Here is a 21,752-nt window from a genome sequence, read left to right as displayed (position 1 = left end):
TCACGTTCTGAGAGAAATATGCTTTTCTAGGGTATTTTTATTGGAAACAGTTTTCTGCTTTTAAGCACACATACCTAACTAACCTTCTCCCAGCTTGTATACAGGCTGTGCTCTGAATCATTGACCCTGATGATGCTTACATGTTTAGAACATGACTGTCTTTGTAACCGACGGTAGACATGGTGTAGACAGGGAGAAAATATTTGTTTTGTAAGATAGGTTTGCCCTGGTACATCTTGTAAGTGGATCTTTTAGATGTGGAGGAGAGCGGGGGGTGAAATGAGGAGAGCAAGAGAGAGACAAAGACACAGCAGTGAAGCTATAGCCGTCTTCCACCAGCTGAACTGTAATCATATGACTCAGCCTGCCCCACTGGGCAACAGATGCCAGTTTATATGCTAATGTTGACAAAATAACAAGTATGTTGGACAAAGGGACGTGCCAACCCATAATAGGTTATTCTGCTAAGGAGGGATACTGAGGAGAAGAGAACACCAGAGTCGGCCTGTGTGGAAGATATAAAACACATGTCATATCTAATCCCGATCATGTGTAATCCACCATTTTTCATGTGGGAAATTACATGTCATATCCAATCCTTTGTGTAATCCGTCATTTCATTTGCTAACCCATCGGTGAAGAAGGACCTTTGTTATGTAAACGTTTTCTCCTTTTTTTGTTTGAAAGGTGTACATAATAGGCTTAGCTGAACACAGCAGGACTCCGACCACCAGGCACTTGGCGCTGCACGTGGATCGAGTTGTCCTTTTTCGTATTGTGCAGTCAAGATCATTTTAGCCCGTCACAGAAGGCTAGTGTTTGAGCGAGAAAGAGGCAGAACCCGGGAGCATGTGTGTGGCCACATGCTGCAGTGTGGTGAGTGTGAGAGAAAGTAGGGGGGAGAGAAAGGAGAAGGGAGGAAGATGGGTTTCTCACCTGTGTTCTGTGCCAGATAACAGACGCCCTGGAGTGGCCTAGTTTGTTTCGACAGGGCCCTTTGTCATAGTGGATCAGGAGAAAGTCGTCCTGTCACACACACAAACACACACACAGTACAGGTAAAGATTGACCATTAGCAGCCTAAAGGGCAGCTGTTCTGAGAAAATCGTTTTTTAAATGACCCACGTGGCCCGGTTGTCCGTGCCCACACAATTAAGATTACATAACGCACCACTGCTCATAAGTCATCCTTATCCAAGCTCAATTTCTCGAAAGAAAATCTAAAACATCTCATCACTTTCTTATCAAGACCATGGTTAAGCTACAATTTCCTGTTAATAAAAGCTATTGCTGTCAATATGCAAATTATGTCTACATTCGCGCTTATCACATTGTGCAAACGGTACAATAATAAACTGTGGGGCTTTTAGTCACGCTATTGCAGTATACATCAAAGTACAAAGAAGAGCGAAACTCACATCCAGGGACTCCAGACAGTACCAGCAGAAGGCATGTTTGCAGTTCTTGCACATCATCTGTGCACAGCCCTCATCCCTCTCGATGTACACTTTACATTTAGGACAGCGCTTGATTGGTGCATCGTCTTCTTCATTCTTATAAAAAGAGCTGGGAGGAAGAGAGACACAAGCCTGATGGGATTTGTATTACAAACAACATTGAAAAAAGAAAATCACTCAACATTCGCTTTACCAAGAAGTGCTGGGGATGAGATTGCTTTAACGCAGCAATCAATACTTACAATCTCTGGCCTAACAGGATCGTGTGATCCCTAAAGTGCAGGGGCCGACAACTCTTCTCAAAACCACCAATCACTAAATGGCATCCCTCCAACACTCTTACCCTTCCATCCCTTGGTGTTGGTTTGTCTGTATCTATTTGTCATGCGTCAGTAAGGTGCTGCTGACCCTTGATAATGTGGAGGTGAGCAGGTAGCGGTCATTCTAGGCCCTGTCCGAGGACCACGCACAATCCCACTTATTTCTAGTGAAGGATCCAGCTTTGAAAGACTTTGCAGTGAACAAGTGTAGCTCAAACCCTCTTTACGATTTAAGAGTAGACCGGTTAATCCTCTGTCTCTCTCCACGGTGGCCTTTGAGCTCGGTGCTGAACCTGCGCTGACAGAAGAAAGCTCTGCAGAGTTAATGAGGTTTCCAGAGTAAGAGGATATCTCAAAGAAACGGGTCAGCTGGATATGTCTCCGGGCAACTCTCTACTTACCTCACAGGTAGGTCATGTTTCCTTAAAAGGAGTAATAAGCCAGTCTCAAAAGGCTTTTATAGGAGTTTATATATCTGCCTATTAATTTGAGCTTAAACCCTGGTTGATGCAAAGCAGAGCAGCGTCTGCCAAACAGCTAGCAGCTGTCCATACATATTAAAGGAGGCCCTGAATGAATCCTCCTGCATATTGACGGGAGGTGCAGAGCTCCAGTCAGGCGAGATGGATTGCTGATTCAGTTCTATGGGGTTGCATCTGCAGAAAGTCATATAGCAGCTCATACTGTCACAACATGACAAAATGGGAGAAATTCATATTTTTTTAATTGTAGAAAGATTATCATACGTAAAATGTCAGAAAAAAGGTATAAAAGCCAGGTTGAAACAATTTCTTTGTTTGATTTGTGCAACTAATAGTCCAATAACCAAAGACATTTAGTTTGTTAAACATAAGTTCAAGACACCAGCAAACGTTCAAATGAAAGAAGCACAAAATACAGATATCTTGGCAATTGAGATAAAAATATATATAAATGTTCTTATTAATTAACTGTGTAATATATTAATGCTGAATGCCTCCTTGATAGAACTTGATAGTATGCATGCAGAGTATAAGGTATGTATGGTACATTCGGAAAACATGGATTTCAAAAGCAACTGTAAAGTAGATGGTAGAGGGATAAAGGCAGTACCTGTTTTCTCCTGGTAGGAAGGAGGTGATGGGCAGGTTGTGCTCCTGGCAGGCCTGTCCGGGGTGCCAGTTGGCCTTGCAGGCGGAGCAGAACTCCAGGGCACAGACGGCGCACTGGACCAGCTGGGGCAGCGCAGGAGAATCTGCCTCCTTCAGCTGGCACACGGCCTGGCAGGTCGAGGAAGGGCACCACGTCCGGCATGGGTCCAACAGCACCTCTGATGGAACAAAACAAGCGCCAGCGTCATGGAAAGCAGCTCTTTCAAACGGTTAGTTAACCAACATTGTTTTCATTGGGAGGTTGTTTTCTTTTTGGTAGAAGGTCTTTCAAATAGTTTACCTTTCTTAATAATGTTTGGCCACCACGGTGCCTTGGCCGCTGAGGTTTCAGAGTGGGAAAAACCCAGAACAATGTGCACAGAAAACCACAAGCATTTCAAGTAAGGGATAATTAATTTACGACTAGAGATGAGCTAACCTTGCAAATCAATAAAAGCCTTTCGTCTAATGCATATTTCGTTTAATGTACACTTTTCAAGGTTCAAATGTGTACATACTTATGATGGAAGATAGCTTTAATACAATAGGTAACTTATGTCTTGATGCCTCTCACTCATTTCCACGACTTCTCCAAATGCTTTTGAATACGTGTGAAAGTCACCAGATTTCGTGTTTTGCCAGTTCTTTTCTAAGTTGGTAGCGTGATGCACTTGCCCTTGTATCCTCTCCTTCCTTCCCCTCGCCTCTCTACCAAGAACTCAGAGCCCACATTCCTCATGCACTCTTGGCTCAGGCTGAGAAATATGGAACGGTTACAGCAACTGTTCTGCCCGACTGGACTGGGACATTGATGAGACGGCTGACTGCTCTTATCCAGGCAGCATCGACAGCTATTGCAGGGGCTTTCGGAGGATTTGTATTCATCTACAGGACCCCCCGTGTTCTTAGGTATATTGTTTTGTTTACATTTATTTGTGCAAGTGAGATCGGCATGTTCTGTATACAAATTGAGCCCGTGTGTAGCTGGAAAACCTGCACCTGTACCATCTGAAAGCACGGCTTGGTTTCTTCATTCTCTGGTAGCGAGGGAACTCTAATATTACCGATTAGCACGTCTGCACTGACAGCCAGGAGCGACACAGACACATCATCTATCCACCAATGATATCCAAGCCTATTACCAGTCACTTCACATTTATCCTACACACAGTGTAAACCGCAGACATTGAATACATAGCGGCACACTGAAGCAGGGATAAAAGGATTTAACTAAAATATCTTGCCATGCTAAGAGACCTGCCGCATCACAGTCAGTCAGACAGTTTACGAGCAGAGAGCCGAACCAATCCAATTAGACTCTCTTTAAACAAAGTCTAGGAGGCTTTCCCTTTTATGTATATTTGATGGGAGCTGGGGTTACACTTTGATGAGCATGACAGGGTTGAGTAGGAATACTACAGCGAGGTTTAGTACCTGTTGCAAGAATATTTCTTCCCTGCAGGATTGTTTGTGGTTAAAAAAAATCAGATTGAATCCATATTTTTGGTATAAAAATCAAATGGAAAGACTTAATTCTAAAGCTGTTCAGTGACATGGACAGGTTTGCTGAACAAACAAGAATACTTTCTATTAGCTCTCCGCAGATGCCTCCTGCGTAATTCAAGAGGAAACATGTCCACATGCGTCAAAGGATATCTGACAGAGCGGCATCTTGTCTGCACTTTGAAGGTGGGATTGTCGTTATTCTTGCGTGTCATAATAATATACAGTCTCCTTAGAGGACAGGAGGGTCGACGTGAGTTTGTATACGACAGCCTTTGCCCACACACCACGCAGTGAGGAACGCTGGAGATAACACTGACACACTGCGGCTGCTTCTGCGTTGACTCACCCCTTTCAAACTGAAGCTTCTTGTATCTCTGCATCATCTCTGTGGCCACCATGCACTCGATCTACGGGGAGAGAAGGGATGAGAAGTGGGAGGGAAATAAGCAGGTCATTGTGCATATTTATAGACAGAAGCTACAGGAAAAAATTGTGCATTCCGTATGTGAATATTATTTCATGTCAAATTCATATTCCTACAAGATCAGAACTTGCTACTACTTATCAATTATTACACTTTCAGATGGAAAAAGATAATCCAGTTCTCAGAGTGTATTCAAAGTGCAGACACAGGCCAACCCAAGGTCAAAGGCACTCATTTATTGGGCAATGAAATGAGCATTGAGGGTTTGTAAAATAGCAGTCAATTACAGGGTGAGGACACTGCTGTCAGAGCAGACGGGATGATGCTCTGCCTGAGTGGCAGGAGTAGCACGGGTTCCATTAGGGCCAGTGACACCGATTGATTAGAAACATAAGGACGGTGTGTTGAACCATGCGGTGCCTGAGGGCCTCCGTGAGCAAGTGAGAGGCTCGGTGAGTCCATGAAGCAAAGTGCCTGGAGGGCGAGGAACGCTTGGACCTCAGCTGCTCATTATAAAATAAACACACTGGCAGGTGGAGCACAGTGGTCATCTGGAGCTTTGAAGTATACCGTATGTATAAACCAAATGTTAGTTTTACCATTCTTAACCTTTTAAGTGGACCCAAAAACGCAGCAACATTGTAGAACGATTCTGAAATGAAAATAATAACTTTTAGGGATAAGTTTGGCCTATTTCAAGCATCCAGAATTCTGTAGACCATTGTGTGTAGTATACAACAGTTTAAAATGTTTCTGGAAATTGCTGCGGTTTTGTCTTTTGGTGATTGTCCGACATGTTGACAAGCTTGATTGTTTCGATAATGGCAGCCAGTCACCACCAAAAGGGCAATTTAATCAAATGATGATCAAAGTAAAAAGCTGACATTTCCTTTTAATCAATCAATACCTCATTTTCCAGCAAGTGTCCTCTTTTGGGACAGGCAGAGTCTGGACAGCTAATTGCAGTTTCAAGGCCTTCTTTGATCAGGAGTTCAACATACTGCTTCAGGCACTGAGGAAAAACAGACAGGCAGGCAAATCAGACATTGACCCAGTTCAATATCCAGTCAGTTGGATGGCAAAATTGAAAGTCAAATCAAACACAAACAGAAAAGTTGGTAAACAAACTATAGCCTTAGTGTCTCCCTCTGTCACTATCTCTGTCTGTTGCATTAGAAAAAAGTAGCTTGTTGGTGAAGAAAATTAAGAATTTAGAGTTTAAGATTTATATATTTGAGTGAATATTTGACTTTCTATGTTAAGAAATACAAAAACAAACACAAAGGATGTTGCTGCCGAGCTGGAAGTTAAAATATACTGTTCAACTTTATAATGTTATACAATGTTGTGTTTATAGATCTTCATTTTTTTTACATGAAATTAGCATTTGAAGCATATCAGTGAGATATATATGGTTGCAAATGTACAATTATGGAAAAAACAGACACTTAGAAAGGCTGAAAAATCATGAAATGTGTGAAAAAAAACAGCTTGAGATAAAAGTAGCTTGAGTGAGATAAAGGCTGTTTAACCTCTTGTGAAATAAACTGAACCACTTGAACTTTGGTGATTTCTGCCACCGCCCAAACTGAGTTCTAGGAAGTGGCTTCTATTTTTAGCTCTTGGACATTGTTTTCTCATCTCTGGACTAGATTGGATCTGACAGCCAATGAGTGTTATATTGCTTTGTCCCAGCCTTTTCACACGGTACCACCGTAACGCAGTAGGAATGGAGAGTAGATATAGATCCTGAGGTCATTTCTACATTTTAAATCAGGAAAATCCCGTGTGGCTCTGATTAATTAACTCTACCTCTGAAAATACTTGTATAGCATATAAATAAAAATCAACTTGTAACATCTTTCATTATCGCTAGACGGAAAATAGTTTTGACGTTTTAATCAAATTGATTTGTAGATCCTATATTTCTAGTATACAGGATATACTGTTTCCAGAGCGTCCTCCTCACCAGTGTACAGAAGACACATTGGCACTGTGTGATGCTGGTCATCTGCTCCAGAGGGAACTCTCCAAGGCACAGCTTACACGACACTAGGGGGTCCACGGCCAGCTCCCAGGTGGGACGGTACCGTGCCGTGGTCATCTTCACCGCCACTGAGCTGCAACACAGAAAAAAAGAGGGGAAAAAGGTCAGAGGGCTATGGTTAATGAAGCAACACACACACACACACACACACACACACACACACACAAAATGGCCCTTGTTATTCCAGGCATTATGTTTCTGGTAAAGACAATAATTAATCCTGAATCTCTTGTACCTATCAGCTCTCTCAGCTCCTTGGATAAAACAACACTTTTTTTCTTCTCTACGCTACGTCATGACATTCAGAAAGGGTTATTTTAGGCCGTCTCGTCTTCCCTCTGCAGCTGAGAGCGAAGAGCACCCACTCGGCTGTTTACAGGAAGTGGTACCGAGCACACAACGTCAACACCGTCATGCTCCCCCGTGCTGCTTAGCAACCAGCTGAAGGAGGATTTTCAGAGGTGGAAGGGGCAATGGCTAGGAGGGAGAGAAGCAAGTCCGAGGAGAAGAGACAGGGTGAAATTGCGGTTTCCTTTCACTAGTCATGGTATAGTCGGCCTCAATTTGCGGCTGCTTGATCATAGACATACAGGAAGTGTGGGAGGAAAGAGATTGAAGAGTTCACGTGCAGCCTTCATGGACCATTGTGTTGTATATATATATATATATATATATATATATATGCCACCCAGAGAAGGGAGTGGAGAGAAAAAGAGAGACAGTGTGTTCTGGTTTACCAGTAATTATATCATTTCATACCACAACGCATTTCGAGGGTAGAATAAAAAGGCATCCACCATGGATGAACGTCAATAGGGTGCGAGGTGAAGGCAAGCCACACATACAAAAATATACATACAAATAAAAATAAAGCAGAGAATAATCTGCTGTGAAAATGAGGCGAATGCATGTGATAGGCTGTGGCCTTTGGTGTTAGCCAGATGGTGTGTCTCCATCTCATTTCTTTTATCTCATATCCTATTCTTGCTCCACACCAAATAGAGAACAATGTTAGGTATTCCATTCAGTAAGGAAGTCTCACTTGTCTTAATGCAGCTCAAGGAGAGAGGAAAGAGGAAGATTCCCAATGGGTACTTCAATGAGGATACATGAGTATATCCTAGTGGGAGTCTATTATTAGACAGACACTCATTGGAAATCTGTGAGCGATCGAATGCTGCAGCTGATGAGGTGAAGCATCACTACACTTCACTGCAGTTAAACTACAGGAAGTGACAGAAGAAATAGCAGCAGAAATGTAGGTATGGGAGGATGTTTCTTATTCATCATTTGGATATTTACTGGATATATATAGTACGTCAAATGAGAGTTTTAGAAGAAAGATCTGCTTTTTTTCACAACATGAATCTTGGCATGGTCAAAGAAATGTCATGTCCACTTAGTTTTCCCAGTTTCCCCTCTCATTTTGGGCAGAAACAGAATCAACTTTTTTTTCCGCTTAACAGATTCTTCAACACATAATGACAGAGCATCATCCCCCACATTTAGCAAGACAGGAAACTGTAAATAACTCATAATAATAACTTAAATAACTCATTATACCCTACTGTCCTACTAGGGCATTGTGTTCCAAGAATGCAGGGTTGTTGGTTGTTCCTCGAGTCTCTAAAAGTACAATGGGAGCCAGAGCCTTTTCTTATCAAGCTCCACTTTTGAGGAATCAGCTTCCAGTTTGTGTTCGGGCGGCAGACACCCTATCCGTTTTTAAGAGTGCGCTTAAGACCTTCCTTTTTGATAAAGCTTATAGTTAGGGCTGATTAGATTCAGCCCCTAGTTTTGCTGATATTGCAGGTCTCCCTTGAAAAAGAGATCTATGATCTCAATGGGACCAATCTGGTTAAATAAAGGTTTGAAATTAAATGAAAAAATGATATAGGCTTAGTTTGTCGGGGGACATCTTACTTCTTCCTTCTCTTTGTCTATACCTGTGTACTCTCATGTTCCGATTAACCCAGCTTCCCCAAATGTCTTTCTTTTTGGTGTCTATATATGCCGGTAGGACTGTGCGATTATGGCAAAAATCATAATCACGATTATTTGGGTCAATAATTGATATCACGATTATTTTGACGATTATTCATTGACCATTTATTGAACTTTAAAACAAATAATATTTTACCAATAAACAAGATCAACAAATATGTTGGAGCGCACTTCCAAAACCATACTCAACATATATTATTAATATGATAAATAAAATAACTTAGACCAAAATAAATTAAATCAAATATGATGCAGTGCACTGTCACAACCTGCTGAAAACTCCTTAACATATAGCCAACATGTTGGTACAACATATTCAACTCAGTTAAACGTTGAAGGCTGGCCAACCGTCATGGTCCAGAAGTAACAGGAAATAAATGTTGAACTACAATTTAAGACCAAATAAAAATGTTTAGGCCACCATGGCAAATGCTGGTAGGGCTGCTCATGTCATCTCTTAAAGATGTTTTGCAAGAAACACCAGCCTGTTGACATGGTCTGGTTTCAGAGATGAGCGCAGGCAGGTGACAAGCCACCTGTACTGAAGACCCTCAGCCACGGCCCGAGACATGGGGTGACGCCGGCCAATCACAAAGCTTTGATGCGTTCAAGTGCATTATTCTGGCACAGGAAGATTATGTTACAGGACATTAACGATAAAACAGAATATTGTTGTTCTATTTTTAGACACATCTCGCGATCGACTGGTTGGGCACCCCTCGGCTAGACCATAGGTCTGTTGTGGTAGCAAAGTAATCAGCTGAAGCCACATCTCTCTCAACTTCCCCACGGCATTTGTCACATAGCGTAGGCAGCGCAGACCTGCTGAAATAATACCGAGACGGCATCGCGTAACGCTTGTCCAACGTGTTGACAAGTTGCTTGAAGCCCTGGTTGCTAACAGTGCTAACTGGGCACATATCTTTAGCGATGTGAAATGTAATGGCACCTGTAATATCTCTGTGTCTCTGCGAGCTCGTCGCGTAGGCCGTTGCTCTGTACAATGCGTCCTGAATCGATGACTGTGATGATGTGGTGGATGAAGTCGAGCGGGCATCTGCTTTTTGTTGTATTATTGGCCGGTCGTATTGCACTTTGTGGTTGTATTTCAGATGATTAAAGAGATTGGTTGTGTTAGCGTGTGGTGCCAACACAACCTGGTAACAAATCCTGCACTGTACTTTGTTTTGCTCCACGTCGGACTCCTGAAAGCCAAAGTACTTCCAAATAGTGGAAATAGTTTTACCCTTCTTTTTAACGAGTTGCTGCTCTTGTTCTGACATCTTCGCTCGCGCTGAACACTCACAACACACTCACTCCCACGTGGCCGAGTGGGCTTTTAGGGAGGGGCGAAAGCGCACCCAGCAAAAATAATCGTATTTGGTCAATTATGCTGTTTTCATAATCGTCGCAAGCCATAATCGTAATCGCGATTAAAATACGATTAATTGCACAGCCCTATATGCCGGGATCCGGAGTCATGGATGATCCTGCGGTCCTGTGTCCTGGATCGCGAGTCGTGGCTGTGGTCCTGGATCATAGGTCCTGGATGGATATCCTCGTGGATTCATCTTCTTATTATAGACACATGCATTTCCAAACATTTGGACTACCTATGTTGCAAATGTATTATCTTTTCAATTTACACACGGCATCTATTGCACGTCTGTCCGTCCTGGGAGAGGGATCCCTCCTCTGTTGCTCTCCCTGAGGTTTCTCCCATTTTCCCCTTTAAACTGGGTTTTCTTCGGAGGTTTTTCCTTGTACGATGTGAGGGTCTAAGGACAGAGGGTGTCGTATTGTCATACTGATATTCTGTACACACTGTGAAGTCCACTGAGACAAATGTAACATTTGTGATATTGGGCTATATAAATAAACATTGATTGATTGATTGAAATATGTGCGAACAGCAGGTGCGAATATAAAAAGCCAATTAATAGGAACAAATTGGCTTGTCAAAAATCGCTGATTTATCAGATAACATGCATTTCATGACATTGTGGTAACAAAAGACGGTACAGAGAAGCTAAAAGCCTATTCTCAGGTGACCAGCTGTGTTCCCGGTAAATTATCCTTTCAGATCGTGCTTGACCAGGAAAAATGTCCTACTTGATAACATGTGATACCCTCAATTCTTCCTCCTTTGCATCTTTTCATCGTGTCAGGTAGGAGGACAGAGGAGAGTATTGCAAAGTAGGAACAAATGTGATGAACCTCATGTCTGACTCACTCAAATCACCTGGCATTCATCCATCTATCCACCATCCATCACACTGACCAGGGTGCTGAGGAAGCTTTATTATGTAGGTGCGCAGCTCCTTTACAAAGGCTTACATTTCAATTTGTTATCAGGATGGAGCCACAGATTTAAAAACATGATCCTCTGGGGAGTGAATGTGATTTGGTGGTCCAACATATGACATAGAGACAGCCTTTACAACCGAAGAAGTCTAATCACAGTTGGAAAATAGCCATGTTTAGGTATTTCAGTGCAAACAAGTGGCATGTACGATACGATAATACTTTAATGGTCGGATCAAGTCTCAAATTTGACATGCATCACAGCAGCTCCATTTGCAACATCAACATGGACAAATAGCAAGACACAATACATGAAAAAACTAACATTTGAAGGTCACATATTATGCAAAATCCACTTTTTCATGTCTTTTATACATAAACATGTGTCCCCTCACTAAGTTCACTCACTTTTTGTCCTGATCCATTTGTATAAAAACCTGTCAGATTTTGGCCACTTTATGATGTCATAACGATTTTTTGGGTTGTGTAACCATTAGCCAATAACCAACCAAGGTAACCCCCCCCCATATTATCACCTGAACAATCACCATTGTGTTCTTTTTAACCAAATAGTGGCTCCTTATTTTCATCTAAAGTCACAGACAGAGAATCAGCACTTTTGAAACAGGGCTGAAACAGAGGGCATTATGGGATGCTACAATGCATGATCTGTTTGGTATCAAGCCAAACACTTCAGACACATGTTTTGTACATATCTGAGACCTTTTATATATTGATGAAAAACAGTATAATAGGGGACCTTTAACATAACATCATGAGAGGAACATGAGAGGAACATGCTCAAAGACCCTTTAGCGTGCCTTTTATCTGGGATTCAGCTCTGTATTTACTGAGAGGATTGACTGGTGCACAAAGGAGTGCTTCAGTCTGACTGTATTGAATTGTGGAACCCCTGTATCTCAGATTAGATGGTAGCAGTTCATATTCGCTGTTCAGAACATGGTTTGAGTCAGAGATGATGTTGTTGTGACAGCCTCACTAGGTTATTATGATATAGGCTCATACATCCTCTGACCAGCAATCTTTGAGCATATTTTTATCAGGTGGAGCAGTTTTGATTTTAAAGCAGTTAACAAACACATGTACAAGGTAGTATTACAGTACTGTAGAACAGTCACATTCAGAGATGTAAAGTGGAACAGAAGAATTTGTCTATTCGTCATGTGTCAGTTTAACACAAGTCTGAGAGGCAAAGCAGCATAAAGTGCTGGTAACAGGAGCAGCAGTCGTTAAATGTCAAAATGATTGAATGTTGATGATGAAGTTGCAAGTTAAACTTCACTTATTAGGAACGTGACAGACGACATGTGCTGAAAAATACAAATGAAGGCCTGGGGAGCCTCAATAACACAGCAGAGTCTTAACTGACAGCTGACGATTTGACAGACAGCATTTCCACACGGACTGAAATGAGTGTTTCTTTATCTGTGTCCATGCCTAAGCCGCCGAACTTCATTAGCCCTGTGGCAGGAAAAATAAACTGACAGTAGAAAGTAATTTGCACTGGACCATGCAGGACTTTCTAATGGACTATCAGTGTGTGCTTTTACATTCAAATCAGTTTCTCTCCCTGCAGACTTTATATTGGCTTTGCTAATAGTGACAGACCGGGTCGATGAGGACAAATGAAATAGTTTTGTAAGAATGGCCTGAGGAACGATGGGGAAGGGAGAGAGAGAGAGCGAGAAAGCGAAAATGACTTTTCATGTGAAAAGGTGGTGCAGTGCATCCGCTGCTGCATTATTAACTAGATAGTCCATTATCACTGAGACACTGACACACACACACACACACACACACACACACACACACACACACACACACACACACACACACACACACACACACACACACACACACACACACACACACACACACACACACACACACACACACACACACACACACACACACACCACACACACACACACACACACACACACACACACACACACACACACACACACACACACACACACACACACACACACACACACACACACACACACACACACACACACACACACACACACACACACACACACACAATATCCTGAGCACTGGAGATGTGCATGCAGGTTTCTAATGCTGTGTGCGCTCATTTCAGATATAGCCCTGTAGAATACTATACGTCTAGGAAGGCCAGAGAGCTAAAGATGAATAGAGCGGGAGTCATGAATGAGTCACAAGTCTTAGATCCATCCTGAGCAGTGGTCACCATGTGTCAGTCACCAGTCTGAAGGCTCAGAGTTTCACTGGCTACAGCAGCACTTCCGCGATCATGGCTCCATAACTGGCGTATACACTCAGAGACGACCATTAACTCTCCACTGGGGTGGAACTGGGCATGGAGGAGCAGTTGAGGAGAACTACTCCAGTGTGAGAGATTCTTTTGCTGCAGTATACATGATACCATCCATTAAGCTTTCTTCTTTTTATCTACAGCTACGTCATGTGTTGTATGAAATAAAGGTCAGTTACACTTACAGCACACATAACATCAAATATTAAAAACACTCATGGCTGCATACGCCAGCAAAACGTATAATTGATTTATTATCACCGCAAATGTCAACTCTAACAATTGTCTCTAATCTTTTGAGTACTGAATGATTCACAAATGAAGTCGATAAAAGCAAACACTTTTAATCAGCTTTTTGGTAGAACTGAACATATAACGATGTTTTGTGAAGGATTGTTGGTGCTCAAAACTTGGCATATATATTTCAGGCTCTGGACAATAAAATGTCAATTTAAAAATATGTTTATTCAAGTCAATTGAGATCGATACTAGACTGTTATTTAATGCTACACCCTTGTATTGGCTGTTACTCTAACAATGCTCACACAATATACAGCCTCTTCTGCATTCAAATAAATGCTGCTTCCTACCGGCCAAAGGAACAAAATGCAAATTCTCACGAGAGTAGACTCAGACAGAGATACAGCAGGAAGCCTCACACTGCAGTGCAGGGTTCACCAGGAACTAAACTAAGTGCTCTCACTGCACCAGTGTGTACACCATCTCGTCATCTGCTCCTTCAACATATTTGAGAAAGAGGAAAATAAAGAGAGAAACAATCTTCAAGCCCTTAACTTTCACCTGGTCTGGCTTATACCGTTCGTAATTATATAATGTCACATCAAAGCATTGCATAAGTCTCTATTTATATACCTCACCATCTATGGCTGAAAGAAAGATGCAAACAACTGTTAGCTGATCTGGGAAAGGGAGCAGCCCACGTGTTTTTCTATTGCGAACCATTCTTTCAATACGTGCACAAAGCTGTCCTTCAGCAAATTCACAAGAATGTGCTGTCAACCACTTAGAGAAGTTAGAGAGAAAAGAAAGTGAAGGCCGGCTAAAGACGAAGGCAGGGCTTAAAAAAGGACAGACTATGCAGATAATATTCTACGTTAAGTCTGGGGACAAGCCAACCCAGAAGATGTTCGATTGGTTATCATATACTGTAATTACTGTAGTGAAAAGCACCATATGATACCAGCTGACTCAAACACACGTTGTTCCGACAGGCCTTATCAGCAAAACTGAATCTAAAACCAAGTTTACTCTTGTCAACATTTCTGTCAGACATACTGCAAATAGCATTTGCTATGGTTTAACTGGACACACCCCAAAAACACATGTATGTTAACAAAGCATGTTATTTAATTCACCTCAAATTCTACATATATTGAATCACCTGAAATCACGGTATGCTGAAGAGCAATTTAATCAGAGCGAGCTCAGGGTCTTTAATAAGCACTTAGTTATCCTGAGGTCTGCTCCCCCCGCTCCTTCCTGCCGTTTATCCCCCCCCCCCAACAGCCCAGCCCTGCTCTTCATGGCCAATTAGTAGGGCCTTTAAGTTTCATTTATGTCATATCCTCTTTGTGTCCACTGCTGCAGAGAAAAGAGGAAAGACAGAGTCAAACGGGAGGGGGCAATTTGGTCCACTTTTTCTGACTCCCTTGGCTCACCTTTACTGCCTGCGAATCATTTGTATCAACTTGTTTTGAAAACTCTCCCTGAGCAGCAGAACAACAGGCAGGAAAAAAAACATCCATGCAATTCTACACATTCTACAAAATTCACAGGGGGTTTTGGTTTTATTTGGAAGATATAAAGTATATACTAGGAAAATATGATGGTGCCCTGATGATAATTTGAAATGATGCACTGCGTCGCATTGTAGCATGTTTCTACAGTAGCCCAGAACGATGGGTTACGTATTGTAACCCTAGTTATATAAGCACAGGCGGAGCCCTCTACTGGACTCTATGGGTACTGCCCTTACCTTACCTACTGAGATATTTATAAACATAGCCGGCCCCCGGGGGTGGGCCTACCTGAGTGCGCGCGCAGGCCAACAGTATGTAAGGGGGCCTCGCCTCCCGATTGTCATCCTACACCCTCTTCAGCGAGCAACATAGGACAGACAGGGCCCCTAGTAGAGGGCTCCACCTGTGCTTATCCCATCGTTATATCTCACAGGCTCCACCCTCTACTGGACTCTATGGGTACAGTGGGTGGAGCCCTGATGGATACACGCCCTGTCGTCCAATAACCCATCACACTGCCCCTGACCGGCTTTCTGGTTAGCAGCCACTGCACCGCAACCTCTCCTCCCTCGGCCATGACCGTCGAGGAGTTGGGGCCGCAGTTTACTTGGCTGATAGAGCACACTCAGACACACTTACCTCGTGAAGAGTGTGCATGGAAAATAGTGAGGAAGGCTCCCCCATCTGCCTGCCTATAATCCTTCCGTCCTGTATGGGGCTCACTGCGCACCATGTTTCACAGGTCCCTAAGGAGCATGGGAAACCATAAGTGCATCATGTCCAGGGGGTGGGGGGGGTCAGATACCTACTGACCCACAGCCCGCTTCCCCCCCTCACCAGTCCTGTGTTGCCCCAGCAAGCACAAATGATGAGAAGGAGCCAGACATGTCAAAGAGATAAAACCTTATGAAGGGGCCTGGCGTGGACCAAGATGCCGCCGTGCATATGTCCTCCACACTCACGCCGCTAAATAAGGCTGTTGACACAACCATAGCTTGTGTAGAGTGCGCACGGACCCCCGTGGGGAAGGCTCTCCGCGCCTGACCGTAGGCATGTGCAATGCACTCGCAGAGCCATCCTGCCAGGCGTTTCTTGGACAGAGCTTTACTGGCCACACGCTCCACATAACATGCCAGCGCACGCTGAGGAGGTGCAGTTTAGCCTCCCTGTCCCCAATATGGGGTGGAAGACTAAAGCCGCCCAGCTGTATAGCCCTTGACCTGAACAAACTCCTTAAGTTCTTGGGAACAAAGGAGGGGTTCGGCCCGAGTGTCGCCCCGTTACGGTCACCCTGGATCCACAGGCAACTCGGGTGCACCGACACTCTCTTGGCTGAAGTCAAGGTAAGTAGCAACGCTGTCTTCCATGACAGTGCTTTCAGGGAGGAGAGCTCCAGAGGCTCAATGGTTCTGTGACCAGAGCCTCGAGCACCAACGGCAGGTCCCATTGCGGGGAGGAGGCGTGGCCCATCTGTGTCACCTCTGCGTACCACGGCGCGGCGACCTGGGCCCACTAGGATGACTGACAGACGTTCTCGCCTCACCCTCTCCAGGAGGGGGAGAATGAGACGCAGCGGTGGAAAGGCGTAGAGCAACCATCTTGGCCATGGCTCGTGTGCAAACATGTCCACCCCCAAAGGTGGATTGTCCTGCCGAGCCAGGGGGAACCACCATTCGTCTGGCAGGGGCCCGCCTCTTGACATGAGGCCGGTCGTCCTGTTCTCCAGTCCCGGAATGTGAGGGGCCTTCAGAGATAAAAACATTCTCTGAGGCCCACAACCACAGGTTCTCCGCTGTGCTAAACAAGGTGGCGGAGCTGACTCCGACCTGCCTGTTGATGTAAGCCACTGTGGTGCGTTTGTCGCTCCTCACCAGGACATATTTGCCCTGTAGCAAGGGTTTGCAGTGCTGTAGGAGCAGTCCTACTGCCCGTAGCTCTAGAACAGGGGTCGGCAACAGGCGGACGGCGGTCCGGATCCGGACCTATACGGACCCGGACCTATAATCAATACATTAATAGGGGATTTCAATTTTGACGGGGCGATTCTATTTTAACCGCTGCCGACAGGGGGCGAAAGAGACGAGTGAGCGATACAGGGAAAGAAACACAGAAAAAGAGACGAGATAGCGGCAGAGAGAAGTGGAGAGGAAAGTGAGTGAAGAGAATAATTAGCTATACAGGGAGAGAAGCGGAGAGGAGAGTGAACAGGCGTGTTAGCGGCAGACAGGGAGAGACACATAATTACACATGGCACTCTCCAAGAAGAGGAAAGTGGACAGGGAGAACAGAGCTTTTAACCCTGAGTGGACAGACTCATTCATGTTCATCCTGCCCACTGGGAGCACAGAACCAGTGTGTCTCATTTGTTCAGAGACCGTGGCGCTCATTAAAAGTGCCAAAACGCCACTATGAGACAAAACACAAAGTGTTTGACCAAACATTCCCTCTCAAGTCAGAACTGAGGTCACAAAAAATAAATATCGTTCCAGGGCAGGCTAACCAATGAGCACCTGCATGTGTGTATGAGAATGGCCCTGACACAATTTCAGCCTAGATTTAAACTCCTGGCAGGACAAGCTCGAGCTCAATTCTCGCACTGAATAAAAAAAAGTGAGCGAGGGGCTGCAATATAAGAGGGAAATAAAGAGAAACTTTAAAACTGTTCAATTGTTATGATGAAACTGTTATGTCATGATGTGAAACAGTTAACAAAGAAAAAGAGAAACTCAAGCTGCTGCTACACTTTATTTTATTGATCTAAAATTAAGCACTTTTAAGATGCACACATTTTCAAAAGCTATTTTGTTTATTTTCTCCATTTTATTTTTAAATGCAGCCCGAGAGGAACATTACACATATCCACAGTATTTTACTGTATATCTGTATAGTTCAATGTTAATTGACAATAAATATTGTTGTTTATGAATTGTACTTTCTTTATTTGATTGGCAGTCAGTTGTTGATTACATGCAGACGTTGATAAAGCTACAGGCTACTTCAATGTATATATCACACTAATTCATAAAGCAAGTTAGACATTTTGAAGTTCCGGACCTTTGCATGTGGAGATTTTCTCTAACTGGACCTCGTTGAATTTGAGTTGAATACCCCTGCTCAGAAGGTTGATGCTTTGGGGACCCCCAGCATGCCGGCTGGGTGGTCACCAGACGTCGTTAATGCCTCTTGGAATACAAACGAAGGCCGACAAACCACCTCTGCAGGCGAGTAAGTAATCCCAGCGGTACCACAAGGTGACAGTATAATTGACCAATCATATCTTCCCTCTAAATGGGTGGGTTTTATTATCGCGGACTTTATGACAAGTTCCGCCCGCTGTGAAGCTTTTCTTGTATCCATAGCAACAACATCTTCCTGTCAACAACGTCAACTCACCTTCAAAATAAAAGCAATCCAAATTACACTTAAGACTTATAACTGCAACAAAAGTAACAAACACAATGCAATATCCTTTTCAATTTCAAAGATCACAAATTGGGTTATTTACAGATGTTGTTTTGTGTGGTAGAGGGTCACTTTCATTGATACGTCTGCACCCCGTTGTTTTGATATTCCACTGAAGTATACGCTGTGACGTAATAACTCTTTTTTTTTTTTTTCGAGGGAAGGGGTGGGGGTCAGAGGGCATAGGTATAAAAGTCACGGCTCGCCACTGCCACACACCCACTTCTATACATAACTATAATTATCTTGCAAGAAGACATTCATTAATCAGCACCGTTTTACCTTTCAACGGCCGCCTGGAGTATAACTGATGTCAATCAACTTTGAGTACAAAAACATGGTACGATGTTAACTAGGGATGCGAATGATTAATAGAATAATAAAAAAAAAAATTATGGGAGGGGTGCCTAAGTTGATTACATATTTATCAAATGGATTAATTCAATGTCCTGACCAGAGGTCGCGTTTAACCGAATATTTTCCGTCAATGACGGATTTTTTCAAACAATGACGGAAAAATCTGAAAGCAGTCCGTCATTTTGACAGATTAGAACACAACTCGGAACAGCACCAAAATGCCCACCAGCGGCCCACATTATACTACTACTACTACTACTACTACTACTACTACTACTGTACTCTACTGTAGTCTGTAACTATTATGTAGTCATTCACACCCCTGTCCAGTTGGTGGCGAGTGTGTGTATATTAAGTAGCTATTGTCTAGTCTTGTTTTTGACCTCGTTGATTACCTCGTTGTTTAACCGGCTTTAGCAATCGCAAAATGTCACGGCAGCTGATCGTCCGAAGCTTTTTTAATAAGCCCAGTAATTGTGATGGTGTGGATAAACGAGGTGAAAAGAGGGATTGATGCGGTGGAGGATGAAGGACAAGCCAGTAAGACTACAACTGACAACGTTCAGCCAGCGGCAGAGGGGCAAGCAAGTGGCAAGGAGTTGAAGCTGGAGTACCGGGTTCAGTGGGAGCAAGAGTTTAAGTGGCTGAGGAGGGAAGATGTTAAAAATGTTCTGCGACATCTGTAGAGAAGCTAAGATGAGTAACCGAGGGTGCACAACGATGCAGAAATCAGCGTTCAGGCTAGGCTACAGCAGGTCAATTGAGTTGTTCTTGTAAATGTTTTGTTCATATTCTGATTGTAATTGTCTCATTTAAAACGATGGCATTGTTCATATTTGCCTGTTTAGGCACAATGGTCGTGGTGTTTTTAGCGGCCTCTGCCTCCCTCTGTTGTGCTGTCAGTGCAGGAAAAAATAAATCATTCATGTTCGTATTGACATGAAAGTGACCACACGGTCGGTGTGTTTTTTTCTCCATGCCCTTGAAAGTTCTGTATGAATCATTAAAAAAAATGAATGAATTTGCTGCTCAGTACCCAAACATAAATATGAAATATGTCTCACCTCATCATTAAAACTCTTAAAAAACTTTTATCAAATAAAATGACGGGTAATAATGGATTATGACGGAAATTTGACGGACAACGAAAAAGTCTAACGCAACCACTGGTCCTGACTGCTTTTCTGTTTTGTATCTTTTTGTTTTTGTTTTGTTTGTCTACCCTCCCTGCCTCCCAAATGTAAAGCGTCTTTGGGTTCAAGAAAAGCGCTATAGAAATAAAATATATTATTATTATTAATGTATACAACAGTGCCATTTTAAATATCTTAAGACAAATATAAAAAAGAACTTGGTTTGGTGTCTATATTTATTTTAAAACTTTTCTTTTTTTTAAACATTTAAAAATAGTAATGTATATGATATGTAAATATGGTTAATCGGTTTTTTGGGGAGTCAAATATTCGAATATTAATTTGCTTTCAAATTCCCATGCCTATTGTTAACAACCTTTACCTGTATCATATAAAAACATATTTGGAAATTAATTTTGTTCTCCCTCATCAACAGTCTTCCATATTTTAGCCTTACAAAAAGGTCGACAGCACATCGCCAAAAGTCAACATTAATTTCATACGCAAATCCTGCCCTAGCCTGGATTGTAATCAACATCTTCTGCATTATTCATACAGTATTAAACTATTCCTCTTAAAACAATCATGCACATGTGGTACTTTTAAGTTGACGATCAAGTCAGAAATATTCAAAAAGAATGACCTGTTAGTAAATGCACTACTCTCAATATATCTCCTTCTTGATACAACATTGGCACACCTTTCAAATAAAGTCAATGTGAGAGACGTCAATGCCGACAACTGATGGAAAAATAACATTGATAAATTATGCCAGTGTCTATTTTGAGAGGGTTTATTTTTAAGCAGAAATTAGGTCATGGGTGTATATGGGCCATAGGTTGATTTAGATTATACAATACAATACAAAGACATGACACTAGCCACTCACCCACATTCATAACCCTAAGCACTCTCATAGGGGTTTTATATTTGGAAATCTCAATCACTGACTGTGAAAGGTTACATGCCTTCATGGAGGGACAGTGGTTGGGGACAGTCTCCATCTGTCTTTGACATGGAGGGTACGCTTAGAGGGTAGCCGAGAGGCGATAGGCCTACTTCTTCGTGCCCTGAGGAGTTACACAATAACCCAGTTGTATTTTAGCATTGTTAGCCGTGTGGAGAGGCTACATGTTTATGTGATGAGGTGAAAATCAAATCAAAGCCTGTTTGGCAATTTGGGTCAGAGGTCATGTCTGGGTATAACCTGTACTTTCATGCCTACTTGGACCCTTGCCATGTTTCCTTAGCAATAAAAGAAAAATATCAACTCTCTTATCAGAGTACACAGGAAAAACTAAGATTGGTCTGCTTGATCTGGTTTGTATTTACTTTATTTTGGTTTGTTGGAGATGACAAATATCAACTTTGCAGGATTCAACGAGTCAGTTCAGACCTTATATTGATTAAATGTTTATCAAGTCTTCAACAGTCTCTCCAGGTTAAAAATGATGAGCCCTGTGAACGTAGCAAAGCTACAGTATATCACATTTAGCAGAAAACATGTCTGTCAGCAGAGATAAGA

At 42.8% G+C, this 21,752-nt stretch overlaps 1 protein-coding gene across 2 annotated transcripts in view; it reads right to left on the bottom strand.

The window, feature by feature from the left end:
- Positions 1-21,752, bottom strand: part of rnf144aa (ring finger protein 144aa) — a 50,961-nt gene that overhangs the window by 4,394 nt on the left and 24,815 nt on the right. Inside the window, exons 1-7 of one of the 2 annotated variants that reach the window (XM_034111022.2) lie at positions 7,120-7,208; positions 6,807-6,957; positions 5,745-5,849; positions 4,760-4,820; positions 2,870-3,086; positions 1,419-1,566; positions 937-1,026 (exon numbers count right to left, since the gene is read on the bottom strand). In XM_034111022.2, coding sequence (XP_033966913.1) covers positions 937-1,026; positions 1,419-1,566; positions 2,870-3,086; positions 4,760-4,820; positions 5,745-5,849; positions 6,807-6,941 — 756 coding nt within the window. In that variant the 5' untranslated portion in view covers positions 6,942-6,957; positions 7,120-7,208. Of the gene's footprint in view, positions 1-936; positions 1,027-1,418; positions 1,567-2,869; positions 3,087-4,759; positions 4,821-5,744; positions 5,850-6,806; positions 6,958-7,119; positions 7,209-21,752 lie in introns of those variants that run through there. The other variant, XM_034111021.2, reaches the window with a different exon arrangement.

The sequence above is a fragment of the Pseudochaenichthys georgianus genome, chromosome 22 (assembly GCF_902827115.2).
Source record: "Pseudochaenichthys georgianus chromosome 22, fPseGeo1.2, whole genome shotgun sequence".
NCBI classification, from domain to species: domain Eukaryota; kingdom Metazoa; phylum Chordata; class Actinopteri; order Perciformes; family Channichthyidae; genus Pseudochaenichthys; species Pseudochaenichthys georgianus.
Note: the sequence above shows the minus strand (reverse complement) of the source record. Positions and strands in the feature narration are given on the sequence as shown.